The sequence below is a fragment of the Molothrus ater genome, chromosome 30, assembly GCF_012460135.2.
Source record: "Molothrus ater isolate BHLD 08-10-18 breed brown headed cowbird chromosome 30, BPBGC_Mater_1.1, whole genome shotgun sequence".
In the NCBI taxonomy this organism is placed as follows: Eukaryota; Metazoa; Chordata; class Aves; order Passeriformes; family Icteridae; genus Molothrus; species Molothrus ater.
This window is the reverse complement of record NC_050507.2, coordinates 487,768-504,627: the sequence shown is the minus strand read 5'-3', so window position 1 is coordinate 504,627 and position 16,860 is coordinate 487,768. Positions and strand designations below refer to the sequence as shown.

The 16,860-nt window shown below is 53.1% G+C and overlaps 1 protein-coding gene across 1 annotated transcript; it reads left to right on the top strand.

Annotated features, from left to right (window-relative positions):
• The first annotated feature begins 8,534 nt into the window (after nucleotides 1-8,534).
• Nucleotides 8,535-16,556, top strand: RACGAP1 (Rac GTPase activating protein 1). The gene is made up of 17 exons (XM_054517677.1): nucleotides 8,535-8,542; nucleotides 9,651-9,739; nucleotides 10,263-10,465; nucleotides 10,821-10,957; nucleotides 11,158-11,227; nucleotides 11,442-11,495; nucleotides 12,206-12,283; nucleotides 12,402-12,519; nucleotides 12,676-12,806; nucleotides 13,207-13,371; nucleotides 13,760-13,855; nucleotides 14,037-14,235; nucleotides 14,495-14,600; nucleotides 14,857-14,989; nucleotides 15,074-15,209; nucleotides 15,443-15,551; nucleotides 15,841-16,556. The coding sequence occupies exons 2-17, from the start codon at nucleotides 9,655-9,657 to the stop codon at nucleotides 15,914-15,916; spliced, it is 1,896 nt and encodes a 631-aa protein (XP_054373652.1). The 5' UTR covers nucleotides 8,535-8,542; nucleotides 9,651-9,654; the 3' UTR covers nucleotides 15,917-16,556.
• Nucleotides 16,557-16,860: the final 304 nt, after the last annotated feature.

Genomic DNA, 16,860 nt, shown 5'->3' with positions numbered 1-16,860 from the left:
TCTGTGTTGCACCAACACTGCACGCCTGGGGCTGGATAGCTGGGAATTCCTTCTCCTGCTGCTCCTCACCCTTGCATCTGGGTGCCCCTCGCCTGCTTTGGGGCTGAGTGTGTTTTTTGCAGCCCTTTCAGGGTTGTTTCTACTCTTCTTCCATCCCGGAATCAATCAGCCGCATCTTTCCGGAACTGTGGACAGCACCTTAAAAACCAAAGGCGGATGGAAACGCTGTGGAAAATCACCAAGATGGGTGTGTGGCTTCATTAGCTCCAGCAATTAGCATGAGGCAATGCAAAACCACTGGCTCCTGCTCAACCACTGTTCTGAAACACTTCCCCTGTGCACAGATTCCACCTTGAGTGGCTCCTGCTGTCCCCACTTGTTTCACCCAGTGTCCAGAGAAAGCTTCTCCTGGGACACACAGAGCCCTGGGGCCGCTGCCCTGGGCTGAAGGGGCTGAAGATGCTCAGGCTGGATGGACCTGAATGTGGAAACGTGGGGCAGAGATCAAACAAACTCATTCCACAGGATGCAGGGTCAAGCAGGGATCTGTGCTGCCCAAGGCCGTCCCTCCTGGCTCCTTGCTGTCTTCCTGCTCTGATATCTGTATCAGAAGCTGGTTTGGAGCTACCTGAGCAGAAATGCCCCTGTTGGGCCAGGCTGGTGTTCCCAGAGCTGGCACCTTGCTGAAGGCCCAGGCCAGGAGCAGATCATGGCACTCAGGTGTGTGTGCACAGGTGAGGTCCCAGGATGTGCCGTGTGTGGCACAGGACAGCAGGAACCCCCGGCCCCTCCCTGGGTGCAGATCCAGCCCATCCCCCTGTGCTGCCCCACTCGTCCCACACCATTTCTCCACCTGCACTGCCCTGGCTTTGCTGGTGGCTGTTTGTCCTCCTGTCCTTGTCGCTGCCATAGGCCCCGTCTGGATCACTTTGTCTTTTATTCCCTCTGACACTGGTTGTGGTCACAACAAAACTCATCTCATTACGGAAATGCTGAGGGCAGCTGGAAGGGGAAATGGATCCCTGCATCTGGGAAGTGCCAGGTCGGCTGCAGAGCCGGGCTGGAGGAGGCAGCTCGTGCGCCTCGGGTGTGCCAAAGCCGCTCCAGCAGCTCGGGGGAGTGGGAGCCAAAGGGTTAACGCTGCCGGCATCCTCAAATGGCACCGATGGGAGCAGGAGCCTCTCCATCTCCGAAAGCTGGCAAACAAATTAAAGCAATGTTGCAACTAATGCGTTTCTTTGCAGCAGAGAGGAGGGGAAGAGAGGCTCAAAGGCTGCGGAGACAAAGGCGGTGCAGATGGGTGCTGGGGACCCGCGGGCGCCACGTGCGCCGCTCCCAGCTAAGCTCAGATTTGCTGCCACCGCTCCGTGACAGCAGCTGGAATAACCTGGGGAGGATTTATGAGAACCACAGCAGGGCCAAAGGGGGAGCCTGCCTGGAAAGGGCTGTAGCTGGGAATTACTCTGGCGTTGACGCTTCTCGGTGCTCGTGTCCCATTTCTGCGGGAGGGATTGCGTGGTGCAGTGGGGGAACGTGGCCCTGGATGCTCCAGGCAGAGATCAGAGCATCTTCCTCCCAGCAGCCACCCCGATGCATGGCAGTCCAGCATCTCCCACTTGGCTTCCTGGGCTTTTATTTGCATCGAAGAGAAATTAAACAGAGAGATGCAAATCCCCTTAAACAATTTAGCAAAGCTGATGGCCCCGGTGGAGCTGGGGCTGATGGGTGCCCAAGGGGACAAGGCTGGCTGGCAGAGTTTGGTGTGGTGAAAGGGGGAGTTGGGCAGCTGGACCCACAGCCATTGTCCAGGGGCTGCTGCTGCCCCCAGCATGGCCTTGTCCTTGTCCCCTGCTGGCAGAAGTGACACTTTTCTCTGGAAGGAGGGGCTTTGTCCCCTCCTGCTGCAGCCAGGCCCATGCAAGGAGCAGATGGAGCCCATCTTGAACGTGCAGTCTCAGCAAAAGAAAAGCCAATAATCGACTTAATTACAGACGTTATGTGATCACTGGGGATTCCCAGGGGAGGCTGGCAATGGAGCAGCCCTTTGCTCGCCATCCACAGCCAGCAGGGCTGGGACACCTGGACGGAGGCTGAGCGGCCCTCCCTGGGGATGGCTTGTGCACAAACCCCCTCGATGGCCTGACCTGCAGCTCTGTGTCCATCCCTTCTCCTGTGTTTTTCCTGGCTGTGTCCCCCTGGGCAGATCCACAGGGTGGCTGGAACTGCAGAGCAGTGTCTGCTCTTCCCAGGAGCTGTGCCTCTGACTGTGCAAAACGTGACTGTCCCGAGGGCAGAGCATCGCCTGCCTTTGTCTCACTGCTGGGAGAAACTAGGAGAGAAAGTGCAGCAGCTCCTCGGTTTAAAAGTGAATTTTAACTGGGCGTGAAAGACCGCAGATCCCTTACCTGGAGCCTCTGGAGCGGCTCTGCCCTGTCCCCCAGCCCTGCAATGTCTCATCGGTGACACAAGGGACTTTCCAGTGGAAATGCCTGCCCGGAGGCAGCGCTCAGCCCAGGCAGCCCGAGGATGTGGATGTGCTGCTTTGCCCTCTTGGTGCTTCTGCTCTGCTCCCCATCAGCTGAGCTAATAAAGTTTGGACTCCTTAAATCCACAAATGGTTTCAAAGTCGATTGCCCTGGGCTGGCTCGCAGCTCCCGCCCACCCCTCCCCTCGCTCTGCCAGGGAGATAAGGATGGCAGTGGCTTTAATTCCTCACTTATGCATCGACTGCCAATTCTCCTGTCCGCTCACCCTTGATAAATATTGCACAAAGATTTGGCGGCCAGCGTGCCAGAGATAAAGGTCCAGTCCCACCAGATCTCCTTCCTCTGTGCCTTTTGTCTCGTTATGTGTCCAATTTGTTGAACAACCCACCTGCTGCAAGAGGCTCTTCCCATCCCCGCTGCTGCCTCAGATTATTGCTAAACCTCTGCGTGAGCCTCCAGCCTGGGCTGGGAGCTGAGGGCTGGGGAGAGGCGCTGTCATTTCCAGGCCTTGAGCTGTCATTGATCGGGGATCAATAGCGGAGCTGCCTTGGCTCAGCTCTCCAGCCTGGCAGGATCCTCACTGCTGGCGTCATGTGGGGCCGAGGTGCTGCCGTGTCCTCTGTGAGCCCATCCCTGGCAGCAGAGCCCAAACCAGGATTTGGGGACGCTCCTGTGCAGCAAACCTACAAAAGAGAGTGTGCCAGGGGTTCTGGCAGGGTTTAGCCTTGCTAAAAATCCCCCTTTGCACCCGGGAGCTGGATGAGCACGGTGTGGGGTGCGAGGCTGCTGCTGGGGCTGTGTCCCTGGGCTGTGACACTGGGCTGTGTCACTGGGCTGTGCCTTGCCCCCTCTGGGTTTGCTGGAACTGCCTCCCCCAGCTCAGAAACCCCCGAGGGGCTGAAAGTTGCTGTTGGGGGTGCACAAATATCTCAGGGAGATGCAGCGCTGATGGAGCTGCTCAGGGGATGGGGTTGTGGCATGGGGAAGGTGCCCAGCACTGCTGGTCTCTGCAGGACCATGCAGACAACAGCCCTGATGCTGCAGCTCCTGCCCAAGCCTCAAATTTCAGGGCTGCTGGAGGTGAGGGCACAGGCAGAGGCCATTGATTGGGGTGGAGAGGGAGAAACAGGAGGGAAGGTCTCAAAGAAACCTGAGTATGAGTATAGATCTGGTTAGTGGCATGTTGGAGCTGATATCCCCCCTCTGCATCCTCATCCTGAGTGTTGTCTCTCTTAGGAGAAGCTCAAATTAAAGAAGAGGCGAGTGCTGCTGAGGTCTGGATGTCTTTGAGCTCAATGTGGCACATAAGTCTGTTATTCCTGCTGGAAGAGCAGCTGTCCCAGGCAGCTTCAGGTGCTATTTAGCTTCCAGGTCTCTGGACTCCGCAGCTTGGCAGCGGCTCTGACAACATGGCTTGATCACTATCGTTTCTAAATCCATGAGAAATGTCATCTGAAGTGCAACAAATAACGGTCTGATTATCTGCTGGATCCTAATGCTACTCCCTGGAGATAACAAGCTGCAATTTTCCCCCTGGGCCATACAATAATCGCCCCAATTACTCCCAAGCAGTGGTTATTAAACTCATGGCACCACTTTAGTTTACAAAGCAAAAATCATTAAGCAGGTGTGTGTGTGTGTGTGTGTGTGTGTGTGTGTGTGTTTGCTGTTTGGCCGGGAGTGACCGAGGTTGTTCTTGCTTTGTTCTGGGAGAGGAACTCTTGGTGGCTGTGGAAAACCTCCATGGCTTTCCCGCTCTGTGTGGCACAGTTCTGTCAAGAGCCTCCGGATGATCGACCAAATAAAATGCAGTTGGTGTCTGTTAATGCTGGGCTTGGTGTCCCGGAGGATGTAACCTCCATCCAAGTAGAACGTGGAGGGATTTAGGGAGATAGCGTGGTTGGCAGAGCTGGGATGTGATGGGCATTCCAAACACAGCCCAGGCCTGGCAGGAGCGGCCGTGCTGCTGTGCTGGGGCTGGACTGCAGGTGGGAACTGCAGGGTGACACGGGTGTCCCACAGCAGCACAGGCTGTGGGGTGTCACCCACAGCTCCATCAGCCTCCAGGCAGAGGGGACAAGGTCCCCTTACCTTTGTTCCAACACGACCCACGCTGTCAGCGGGGTTTGATGTGGCCCTGCACACAGACACCCCAGGGCTCGCTCGGACATGGAGCTTCCAGCTGCTCAGGGAGGAGAACAGAGCAAGCAGAGGGAGGGATGACCAGGACAGGGAGGCAGGCTGGTGAATTATGCATGACTCCAGGAGGGGAGCGTTATCTGCACGGACAAAGGCCTGTGCCAGCAGCCCGGCTCCGCTGTACCTGTGCCTTCCTTCGCCCGCGCTTTATCTCCGCTCCCAGCTTGTAATTCAGCCCAAATATCAGAGGAAGCTGGAAGATTAATTTTCTCTGTTTGCATGGCAAAGGAGAGGGGACACGCTCTCACTCCTAACTCCCAGCTGGTTAATCCTCCACCAAGGCCTGCCCAAGGAAAAGACAAGAATTTATCAGTGTTGGCAAGTCGCTGGCGTGGGGAGGGGTGTTTGAGCCCGGGGCCCCCCACGAGCAGGTCGTGGGCACTCACAGCAGGCTTCCTGTGTGGGTAAGGTTTGGGGGGCACTAAGAAAATGCAAACCCTTCCCTCCTCCCCAGCATCCAGGTCCAGAGGAGGGTGTGGGCTTGGGAGCGAGTCAGAGAGTCCCTCCGGCGTGGGAGCGTTCACGGCTGTGAGTCGCTCAAATATTTAAGAGATGACAACTGTATTAATACAAAAACTAGATAAAGATCCCTTGAGTTTAAAGACAGAACCATCAGCTCAGCTCTTATTCTCCAGCCCTCTCCCTTAGCTTGCTCCCTGGCTTAAATGAAATCATAAATATCGGCCCACAAAGGTCCTTTGTCACCGCACGCAGCTCCCGGCGACAAGAGGTCATTCATTAAAAGCCAGATGAAGGCAATAGAGACTCCCTTTGTTTTTTAAGGAGTTCAGGACAAGGCCGTGGCTCCTCTGCTGACGTTAATGCACCGTTTACAGCGGCTTTGGCTCATCCCATCCGAGTGATCTTCACTCTGAAGTTGACGAAAGAAACATCCCGGGGTTCCCTCAGGTGGGACAGTCCCAGATGAATGAACCTGGTTTGTTGTTGGACTGATGGCAAAACCAGGGCCCCTTTGGCCCCCGCTCACAGACCCTGTGGGCTCATCATCCCCCTCCTCACAGACCCCCTGGGCTCATCCTCCTCCTCCTCCTCCTCCCAGCCCCGTGGGTGATGCTCTGGCCACATTTTGCCCTGCTGAGGGATGGCCCAGGCCCTGCAGCTCCCACCCAGCACATGAGCCTGATGCCATCTGCCGGCCTCTGGCTCTGGCCAGCCAGGAGAAATCAGAAATTAATTCCCTAAAAGGTCCATCTCCCTCTGGCTAAACCCCAGCTGCCCTCCCTGCTCAGCCTGATGGATTTTTTCCTCACACTACTGAACAACTACTTTTTTTTTTCACACCCCTGCTGTATGAATGCATCAAGAGAAATGCACCTAAGATAATTTTTTTTTCTCCCTTTTTTTTTCCCCTGGAGAAAGGTTGTTGTCTTAAAAGTTTCTAATTCCCCTTGCCTCCCCCCTGCCTTTTTATTTTTTGAATGACTGTTTATGAAGACTGTCGTGGTCTAACTGGTTTTGGATTAAAAGGAACTTAATAAAGGTTTCCCCTGAGCACAAAGCTGCACAAATGGGTTTGCAATTGCAGAGTTAATTACAGGAGCTGGGCAGAGCAATCGGTGTTTGCAAAGCTTCACCAGAGGATGAGGCTGGCAGGGAGAGCTTTGGCTTTGCTCTTCGCTCTCACTGTGAGGCACTGGGGCAGGTTTCCTTCCATTTTCCCCAAAAGATGGAGGAATGGGGTCACCAGGGATGCCACTGGGATCGGCACCAAGCCTGGTGACATCCAGGTGACATCCTCGTGTCACATGCCAGGGTCACACTCTGGGGTCACACTCTGGGGTCAGCCAGTGCTGCCCAGTGAAGGGTCTGGGGTGGCTGCAGGAGGAGAATGGGCTGGAGACCATCCCAGCGAGGCTGAGGGAGGAGCTGCAGGAGAATTTCTGCTGCCTGAGAATGTGAAGTGCTTCCGCCAGTAATCGCCGGAATCATCAAATTAGCATAAATTCTATTAACGGTTTCCCAGATGAGACATTTCAGGGCTTCTCCCCCCCCCCTCTTTTCCTGACACAAACAAAAAGAGAATATAATTACTTTGCCATAAAGCAGCTCCTGAAAAGGCCCTCAGCCCTTCTGCCTTTCTTCTCCCGTGGAATAAAGCTCCAAATGAAAGGTGCTGCTGACCTCTGTGCTCTCACCATTCATCAACCCAGGAGGAGCAAAGAGACTCCACAATGGTTTTAGAGCCTGGGACTGAGCAGGAACCCATTTGCCAGGTCCACATCATGGCTGGGGGGGTTCTGAGGAGCTTTTTGGGGTGCTCAGACCCTCCTGACTCAGAGGAGGGTTTGGAAGGACGACAGTTGAACACATATGGAGGAAATGTAATTTGTGTAGCACGAGCCCAGCACCTACTGCAGTAACTCACAACAAGCACCGCGGGGGCAATCCTCTAAAATAATGTGCTTTTCTATTGGCACGAGATTGCGGATGACAATTGGAAAGAGAACAGAATTTGCTTATGAGCAAAAGCCTCCTTAATTCTTCAGAACGACACTAAAACAACTCGCCTGCCTATAAATACGGTCTGCCAATAGAGGCATCTTAGCTGTGAAGATTTAATTACAGGCAGGAGCTGCAGGAGGCCGGGGCTGACACCAAAACAGCTGAGCCTCATCTCAAATTGGGGATGTACCTGCACAAGAGGCTCTCGCAGAGCCAGGTGTAACTTTCAACCTCCAGCTTCTTCCCAGGCAGGGGAAAATTGGGCTTTTGGGTGATTTCCTGTACTATAAGGTAATATATCAGAGTCAGAACATTTCTTTCGCTTGGCCATGGGCTCAGAGGATGAGTTGTGTTTCTTCTAAGCCTCAGCTCCCCAATAAATGTAGATAATTTTGCCTCTCTTCTTCAAGGAAGCCACAGTAATGCTTACTTTTCCAAAGATCTTGAGGCCTTTTACAATCTATTACGAATTAATTATTATTAAGTTAAAACAAACTATATACCCTAAATAAAGCAACTCCAACAAAGCAGCTGGATGATGAGAGCAATCTGCTTTATGAACTCCCCTTTCCACTGCGCAATTTTCAGCATTTAGTTCCGCTTTCTAATTGCTAATATCCATTCTTCAATTACCCGCTGTTTTGTTTCAGATTTAAAAGATTAAAGCACGTTGTTATTTTATGATTATGTGAATTCCCTTTGTGTAATTGTTAGGTTTGGGTTTTATCTGTTTGCATATTAAACGCCTGCACAGGGAAGACTCGTACGTGGCTTGAAATGGGTTTCGCCTTTGGCACAAGTCGCCGGCTGTTACTCAAATCAACGTTTAAAGACGAAAAGCATCGTATTTCTCAAGTGACAACACTCCATAAACAGCCTGGTGCTGAATTTCAACGCTCTGCGGCTGCACCCAGCCCCTTGTACTGACCCTTTGCAGAACCAGCGCGGGGGGCTCAGGCCCACAAGAGCCCTGTGCCAATGGCTTTGCTGGACATAACAACCAGGTTTGGCCTGAGAAGGGCTTTTCCTGCCCAGAACAGCCCCTCTGGAGGGTGGACAAGGAGCAGGCCTAGGCCTGAGGGGCCCGGCGTTCCCGTTGCTAAGCAACGCGCGGCTCCAGCAGCAAAGATGGCGCCTGGACCCCTCCACGCCCGGCCCCGCCGAGCAGGCGGGCCCCGCCCTCAGCAGACATGGCGCCGGGCTGGCTTCAGGGCCGCCCTGAGCGCAGCCAATGAGAGGCCGGGAGCGGGGAGCCGGGGCCCGCGGGGATTGGCTGGAGGCGCGGATTCAAACCGGAGCGCGGGGCCGTTGGGGCCGCGCGTGCCGCTGGGGCCAGAGCCGCGGCCCAGGTGAGGGAGCCTGAGGGAAACCTGAGGGGAGCCCGGGGGGCTCGGGTGAGTGCGGGGCCGGGCTGGGAGGAACCGGGGGCTCAGGGGACTGCGGGGAACCCTGAGGGCTGAGGGGAGGCTTGAGGGCTGAGGGGAACGGACCCCGGACACGCCCAGGCCCGTTCCACCCCGGGAGTCGGAGCCCCGGTCCCCCGGCACTGAGGGCGCTCCACGGGCCGGGCAGGTCCCGGCGGCCTCCCGGCCTCGGGGGTCGCGGTGGGCGCGGGGATGGAGATGCTGGTGCTGGTAATTGAGGCACCGAGCTGGGCGTGCCCCGTGCTGTGAGCTCGCACGACAAGGGCAGAGCTGTTCCACACCTCGCAGTGCAATTAATAGAGAAAGTACCGAGGTATCGGTGTGCCTGTGAGGTCTGCACCTGTGGAACAGGTACCTCAAAGCCGCCTGTGCTGCTGGGTTGTTCCCTGCTGGCACCTCTCCCAGGCCAGCTCATGTCCCAACCCCGGCTGCCCTGCCTGCCCCAGCCACCCCTCGCATTCGTGAAGTCATTTCTGTCTTGCTGAGCTGGAGACTTTCCCCTTCGCTGCCTCTGTTTATGCCGTTGTTGCTGCTGTTTGAGAGAAATGTGCTGACTGCTTGAATTTTAACAGCTATTTGCAGGAGGAGCTGTAAGTTAAAATGCAGCTAAATTTAAAACTGTATTAAAATTCTCCAGAATGTTGCTCCTATTTTTATCTTACAAAGTGCTGAAAACTTGCAGGTTTTTAGTGGCCTACATAGTACCAAGTTATTTGTAGACAGGGCACGGGCTGTGTTCTGCATCCTTTCGGAAGGGAAGGACTTGGGATCCCTCATCTTGCCTTGGGTTCTGTGCTGTGCTGGGGGATAGTGGAAGCACTAAGATGGGCAGATCTGCCTCTCTCTAAGGCTCTGTGATCCATAAACTGTGCAGGGCTGTGGATTTCCATCCCCAATGAGAAAAAGTAGATGCATATATTTCCATAAAACATGAGTTTTGTTGGTGCAGCTTCTCAAACCCGCCTGAAAGCATTACAGCCAGAGACTCTGAGGCTGGTTCCCTTTCCTTTGGGCTGGTTTCTGCTCGGAGGGGGCAGGGAAGGGCTGGGCTGCTTGTTTAGCTGTGGCTTTTTGGCAGGAGGATGGAGATTGCCATGGTGAACCTGCGGGGTCTGTTCGAGCAGCTCACGCGCCAGGCCGAGCTCCTGAGCGAAGGAAATGAATGCCGTGAGTTTTGTTCCTGGAAAATCTGCTGAAGATGCTAAAACCAGGGTGATCTGGGTTTTTCCTTTGTGGAGAAACATCAAGTCCCAGCTGAATTTCTGTGTAGGGCCACGTTCTGCTTGTAGCAGACTGGCTTTGTCTTGTGTTCCAGCTCTTCTGGCTGGTGCAGACAGGAGGGGCTTGGTCTGAGAAATGGAAGAGCTCATGGACATCTCTTGTGTGGCTGGGTTGGCCCAAAGGCTGGGTTCTCCATGTCTCAGGTTGGGCATCAGGAGGAAGAATTTCTTCCTGGAAAGAGCAGTCAGGGATTGGAGGGGGTCTGGTCTGCCCAGGGAGGTTTGGAGTGCCCATCCCTGGAGAGGTCCAAGGAATGACTGGAGGTGGCACTCAGTGCTCTGGGCTGGGTGATGAGGTGGGAGTGGGGTCTTTTCCAGCCTCAGGAATCCTGGGTTTCAGTGTGAACAGATACCTGCTGTCAGCTGCTCCTCTGCCTGCCCAGCTAAGGCTTCATGTGTTCTCTCCCCAGAGTTTATTCAGTTAGCCAAGAACTTTGAGGAGAACCGGAGGAAATGGCAGAAACTAGAGCAGGAGCTCGGCAGGTACAAAGATCTCCTGATGAAGACAGAAGCTGAGCGCAGTGCCCTGGACGTGAAGCTGAAACACGCCCGCAATCAGGTGGATGTGGAGATCAAACGGAGGCAAAAAGCTGAAATGGACTGTGAGAAGCTGGTGAGTAATTCCGGTGTTACCCATCAGCTCTCGAGAGTGTGGAGACAAGGCGATTAAACTGCATTGATCAGTGGCAAAGAAGGACTGGCACTCACAGGGAGGAAAGGAAAAATAAAAAGCAAGGAATTGGCTCGGCTCCTCGGAGCAGCCTCCTGCTTTGATCTGGGAAAGGAGACTGGCTGCTGATGGAGCTGAGCTGCCATTACCTGTCTGAGCTGCCATTACCTGCCTGCAGCCATTAGCAGTCCATTGACACCAGTTCTGAGAGCTTATCTCTGGTATCGCAGGCACTCGGTCGGGTCTTACAGTAATTAAACACAGCGTATCCAGCTGCTGATGTTATCTGTGCTCACAGGAGCGGCAAATCCAGCTGATTCGGGAGCTGCTCATGTGTGATGCCTCCGGCAGCATCCAGCTCAGCGAGGAGCAGAAGTCTGTCCTGGCCTTCCTGAACAGGCCACAGCCTTCTGTGGGAAGTGCAGGCAACAAAAGGTAGGGAAGCAGCATTTTATCTGAGGTGTCAGGCATCCATCCAGCTGTCGGCCGCTGTGACACATTCCTCACCCATGTCAACAGTTCCCCTTTTTGTTCCACTTTGAAATACGGCTCTTCTGAGTCAGTGGGATTGTTCTGGAACCGTGACTGACTGAAAGCCAAACTGATACAAGCTCCTTCTAATTTTTGTTTTTTAGGCTGTCTACAATAGATGAATCTGGCTCAATTCTGTCAGACATCAGCTTTGACAAGAGCGATGACTCACTGGTAATGTAACTCCGTTTCTGAAGTTCTCCTCCCCTGTAAAGCCCGAGGGGAGGGGGTTGATCTCCAGAGACCCTTTGTGTTTGGATTACTGGGATATTAACCTGGCTGAGCTGATTTGCATTTCCCGAGTGTGCTGTTGGCTAAAATTTGATGAAAGCCCTGGCCAGGGGCTGTGTGCTATTTACCATTAACCAGTGCTGTGTCCTTCCCCCAGGACTGGGATTCCTCGGTGGTGAAAGCTGTCAGGCTGAAGAGGAGAGAGAAGCGGGTATTGTTCAATTGTTCCTGTCACATAGTTTCCTTTGTTCCCCCTGGCTGCCACAATGCCACCATCTGTCACCTCACAGCCACCTGTCCTGACCTCTGAGCCACTAAACACAGTCAGACCTCTATTGGCTTTGCTGCTGCTGTGGGGGTTTAGATTGAAATTTAGGGCTGATGTCATTGTTTGTGTACTGAAAACGAGTGGACTTCTGGATATCCTGGGTTTTTACAGTCTGGGGTTTGCAAGAAAACACTTGGAGATTATTGCAGCTCCCAGATTAGGGGAAAATGGAAGTTAACATTTTTCTATTTTGTTAAGGAGCTTGTGCTCGTTCTGCAGATTAAAGCATAAGATACAGGTGGGAAAGAACCTGAAACCATCACCCTAGTGGAGCTGGGAAGAGTCTGGGACCTGCTTAGTTGATGGTTTTTGTGTGTGTAGTTCGTGGGTTTGTTTGGGGCTTTTTTGCCCTCCTTTCTTAGGTTGGGTTTCTTTCTTTCTGATCTAAATTATAAAGCTGGCTAGGAAAATTTGAAAGAGGTTCCCTAATTCTTCCTGGGACCTCCAAGGTTGCCACACAACAGAGTTACCCTTGAAGGACTTGTCTGCACACACCACAGATGTGTGAAGTGTTCAGTCCTAGTCATCCTGGGCCAGTGGACTGCCAAGTGAGCAGCATTCCTGCTTTGACACAGGAATGTGCTCTCTTTCAGCGCTCTTCCAGGCAGTTTGCTGAAGGCCCCCCAGCTCCTCAGAAGAAATCCAGATCCATTAGCAACACAGCAGACCAGGTATGGGGGTCACAGCTGGGTTTGTGTACACCTGGCCACAGTTCCTGCCTGTTTCCAGGGCTGCTGGAACTCCCGTGTTCTGTCAGCACTCCTGCCACTGATGTATCTGTCATTCCAGGCTAATGAATCCATAGTTGCAAAGACCACTGTGATGGTCCCCAACGATGGTGGCCCAATTGAAGCCATTTCTACCATCCAGACTGTGCCTTACCCTCGGAGGAGCCGCAGGAAGAGCGGTGGGTGTAACATCCCTGTCTGTCCTGACACAGCTACACAGCTTGTCCTGAAATGTCCCTTATTCCTTCCAGGACCTGGGAGCTGCTTCTAATTTATGATGCCCATGCTTTTGGGGGCAGAGGGTGATTCCAGCCTCTTCCTCTTGTGTCCTCCAGGTCCTTTGCAGCCCTGGAACAGTGAGTCCAGCATAGGCAGTAAGCAGCTGGAGTCCAAGCAGGACACCGATGGCTCCAGCACCCCGCAGCACAACGGGGGAGTGAGGCTGCACGACTTTGTTTCAAAGACGGTGGGTCTAAGGCAGGAGGAGATGGAAAAGCATCTCCTTCCATCTTGGAATCTGTGTGATAAGAAGCTGTGTCAAGGGAGGTTTAGGCTGGATAATAGGAAAAGGTTCTTCTCCCAGAGGGGGGACAGGGGATGGGCATGGCTGCCAGAGCTCCAGAAGAGTTAGGACAATGCTCCCAGGGATGCACAGGGTGGGGTTGTTGGGGTGTCTGTGCAAGGCCAGGAGCTGCACTGATGATCTCTGTGGCTCTCTTCCAATTCAGGCTATTCCATGATTAGTCTCAGGTCAATATGACCTGTACCAGTTACCTGCATGGATCAGAGACCTGTTACCCAGTTTAATTCCCGCTGAGTTACGACACTGCACTAATCTCTCCCATCTGTGTGCTCTGGATCACCAGGTTATCAAGCCAGAATCGTGTGTCCCGTGTGGAAAGAGAGTCAAGTTTGGGAAGATCTCCCTGAAGTGCAGGGACTGCCGGGTGGTGGCTCACCCCGAGTGCCGGGAGCGCTGCCCCCTGCCCTGCATCCCCACGCTGACGGGCACGCCGGTGCGCATCGGGGAGGTGGGTCAGTGCCCGGCGCTGGGGCTGCCACCGCAGGGGCCACCCTGCCTTGGCGCTTGCCCAGCTCCAAAGCTGCCTTCCCCAGCAGAGCTCCTGTTGCTCAGAGCTGCATAATGACATGCAAATGAGCTCGCTAATGCATCATTGCACAAGCAGGGAGGGGGTGTCGGGGTGTGATGGTAGGAGGGCGTTGAGTGGGGAAGGTGGCAGCTCTGGGCAGGCGATGCAGTGTTGTGCTGATGGATGCGATGTTTCTTCATCAGTCCTGAGAAGAGCAACAATTCTTGTTTTCCGACCATAGATCTTGCTGTGAATTCCTGAGAGAGTATTTTCCATGTCTTGGTGACTGAATCCATCTTTTTTTTTTCCTTTCCTTTCTGCCTTTTAGGGCACCTTGATGGATTTTGTCCCTTCTACTCCTCCAATGATCCCTTCCATCATCGTGCACTGTGTTAATGAGATTGAGCAACGAGGGCTGCATGAGGTAAGAAGAAAATGAGGTGTGAAACAGTGCCAATGAAATGGGTTGTGGTGTTAGAGAAGCAAATTGTTAACCCAAATATCCCTTATTTATGGTGTGCACGGGTGACTCAGGTGTGGGGAGAAGGTGGGGATGGAAGAAAGCCAATTGACCTCCTCCTCTGAGCCAAGCTTTGTGCCAACAGACCGGCATTTACCGCATCTCTGGCTGTGACAAGACTGTGAGGGAGCTGAAGGAGAAGTTTCTCAGAGCAAAGAACATTCCTTTGCTCAGTAAGGTGGACGATATCCACGCCATCTGCGGCCTTCTCAAGGACTTCCTGCGCAGCCTGAAAGAGCCCCTGCTCACTTTCCGGTTAAACAAGACTTTCATGGAAGCTGCAGGTGAGGAGCTGCTGTGTGACATCTCCAGCTCTTTCCTGAGGCTCCGTGGTGGTGGTTTTTGCTGTCAAGTGAACCAGCAGCCTGTGGTGCTCTGTGGAGCCCTTGTGCCCGAGTTCTAGTTGGGCAGGATACAAGATTATTAGCACACCTTGAGAAGTTTCTAGCTTCTTTATTTCTCAGGGTAGCTGTGGCTGTGAGGGGAATGTTGCAGCTTCTGGGAGCACTTTCTTAGGTCTAAATATTATTTTTTTCCTGCTAGAAATCCCAGATGAGGATAACAGCATTGCTGCTATGTACCAAGCAGTTGGAGAACTTCCTCAGGCCAACAGGGACACCTTGGCTTTCCTCATGGTCCACCTGCAGAGGTACATTCTGATGGACGGGGGGTTGGAACTAGGTGATCTCAAAGGTCCCTCCCAACCCAAGCCATTCTGTGATTTGGAAGGGAAAGGTTGCCCCAGTGGTGCCTTTTCTAATTGGGTCTGGTTACTGCTCGTGAGCATGAAGTCTTCATTCTGGAACAAACCTGTTCACTTGGAGGCCAAGTGTGTGTGGGACAGGGGACTTGAATTACAAGTGAAGGAGGGAAACTACATTCTTTCCATGTTTCTTTTAATGCAGGGTGGCTCAGAGCCCAGACACTAAAATGGACATCTCCAATTTGGCCAAAGTCTTTGGCCCCACCATAGTCGCCCACGCAGTACCAGATCCTGACCCCATGACTCTGCTGCAAGACACCAAGCGTCAGCCCAAGGTAGGACAAACGTGGGGATTGTCTCTCTTCCAACCCAAACCATTCCATGACTCTGTGATCAGTGACTCACAGGTGTCTCTGTAGGTGGTGGAGCGGCTCCTGCTGCTGCCCATGGACTACTGGAGCCAGCTGATGATGGTGGAGCAGGAGAACATTGACCCAGCACACGTGATTGAGAACACCAACGCCTATTCCACTCCACGGACACCTGAGGTCCAAGGTAACCCTGCCTTCTGCTCTGTTACTAAAAACAGCAACCCTCGATCCACACAGCCTGCAAAGCTCTCAGAGCCAGCCACTTCTCACTTCATGGAGGCAGAGGGAAAAGCAAAGTGTGCCAGGAAATGCCAGATTTGTCTAGTGCTTTTCACAGATGCCAGGGAATGCCTGATGTTCCCTGCATGGCAAAGAAAACTTCAGCTGTCCCCACACTGTGCTGCTCTCTTTTGGCAGTGAGCATCCTGGGACCTCTCACCACCCCAGAGCACCAGCTCTCCAAGACACCCTCGTCCAGCTCCCTGTCCCAGAGGGTCCGCTCCACCTTCAGCAAGACCACGCCCAAGTGAGTGTCAGGGGGTGCTGTCATGCCACGTTTGGGATGACTGCAGGTGATTTTGGGTGCTCAGGGAGAACTGAGACTTTGGGGGCAGCCTGCACTTAGTACTCAGTGAGCCCTCCCTTAATCTGTGCTGTGGGAGCAGCAGGTTTGGGTAACAAACATCCTCTCATGGTAGGGAGAGGAGCATTGGGAGGTGGGTGAAATCTGGGTGGATGTTCCCTGAAAAAGGGAGAGTGTTGAACCTCTGTGTCCAGAATTCCAAACTGATATTCTTGTGTTTCTCTTGAATTAGATTTGGGAGCAAAAGCAAGTCAACAACCCAGTTTGGGCATCAGGGTAACTTCTTTGCCTCTCCTATGCTGAAATGAAGACCTGGGAGTTGGTCTTGTCCTGGCATTTGCACACCAATGCTCACAAGTAGAAGAAATACAGATTGTCTCCGTGGCCCCTGGCAGCTTATATGAAATAATGTTTTGCCTTTTATCTTTCAGCTTAACTGAGACTTTTAATGGGATTTTATAGTGCAATTTATTTTTATTATCTAATGCTGTGCTGAATGTAGTATTGGTGAAGACAGTAACAAGCAGGATTTGTTCAGTGCTAATCATTAAAAAAAACTCTAGAGAATTGGCATTTTCACTAACATCTGTTTTTCTCCCTGTGTGAAGTAGAGCAGTCACAAAATGAGGGTCAGTTGGTTGGGGTCATTAGGACTCTGTAGGATGTTCTTGGCACAGCAGTGTCTGAACTTTGTCAGAATCCAGGATTTCATCGGCACAGTCAGTCCCACCTGGCTGGTGGTGCAGCTGGAATCCTGAGGATGGCAGTGTTGGACTGGGCTGGTGGGCAGAAGCCTCTCTTCAGTGAACTGCCCGAGGGACTGTGGCTGCTCTAAAGGAGCATTTATTTCCTGGTACTGTGTTTGCAGGGGTGAATTCCATAGAGGAGGGTGTAGATGCAAAGCCAAAGGATTCCTGGGCAGCCCAAAGTAGTTAGTGCTGCTCTTACTGGTGAGGGGAGGGAGGGTGGTTCAGTGGGGGTGGGAATTTTGCTTTCCCAGGTCAGAATCTGGGACCTTGCCCAGTGCTCTGTGAAGACACCTGTGCAACACACACGAGTTTATCAAGTGGCTGTTTTTATTGACCTTTGGAAAACTGTCCTGGCTGTGCAGTTAAGTAAATCCTGATGTTTTACACGACCCACAGTTTTGTGTTCTCTGGCTCATGGTTTTAACTTGTGTATTTTCACCAGGCATGTGTGGCCTCACTGGAGGCTGAGGGGCTGCTCTCTGCCCCAAGGACTGATCCCAGCC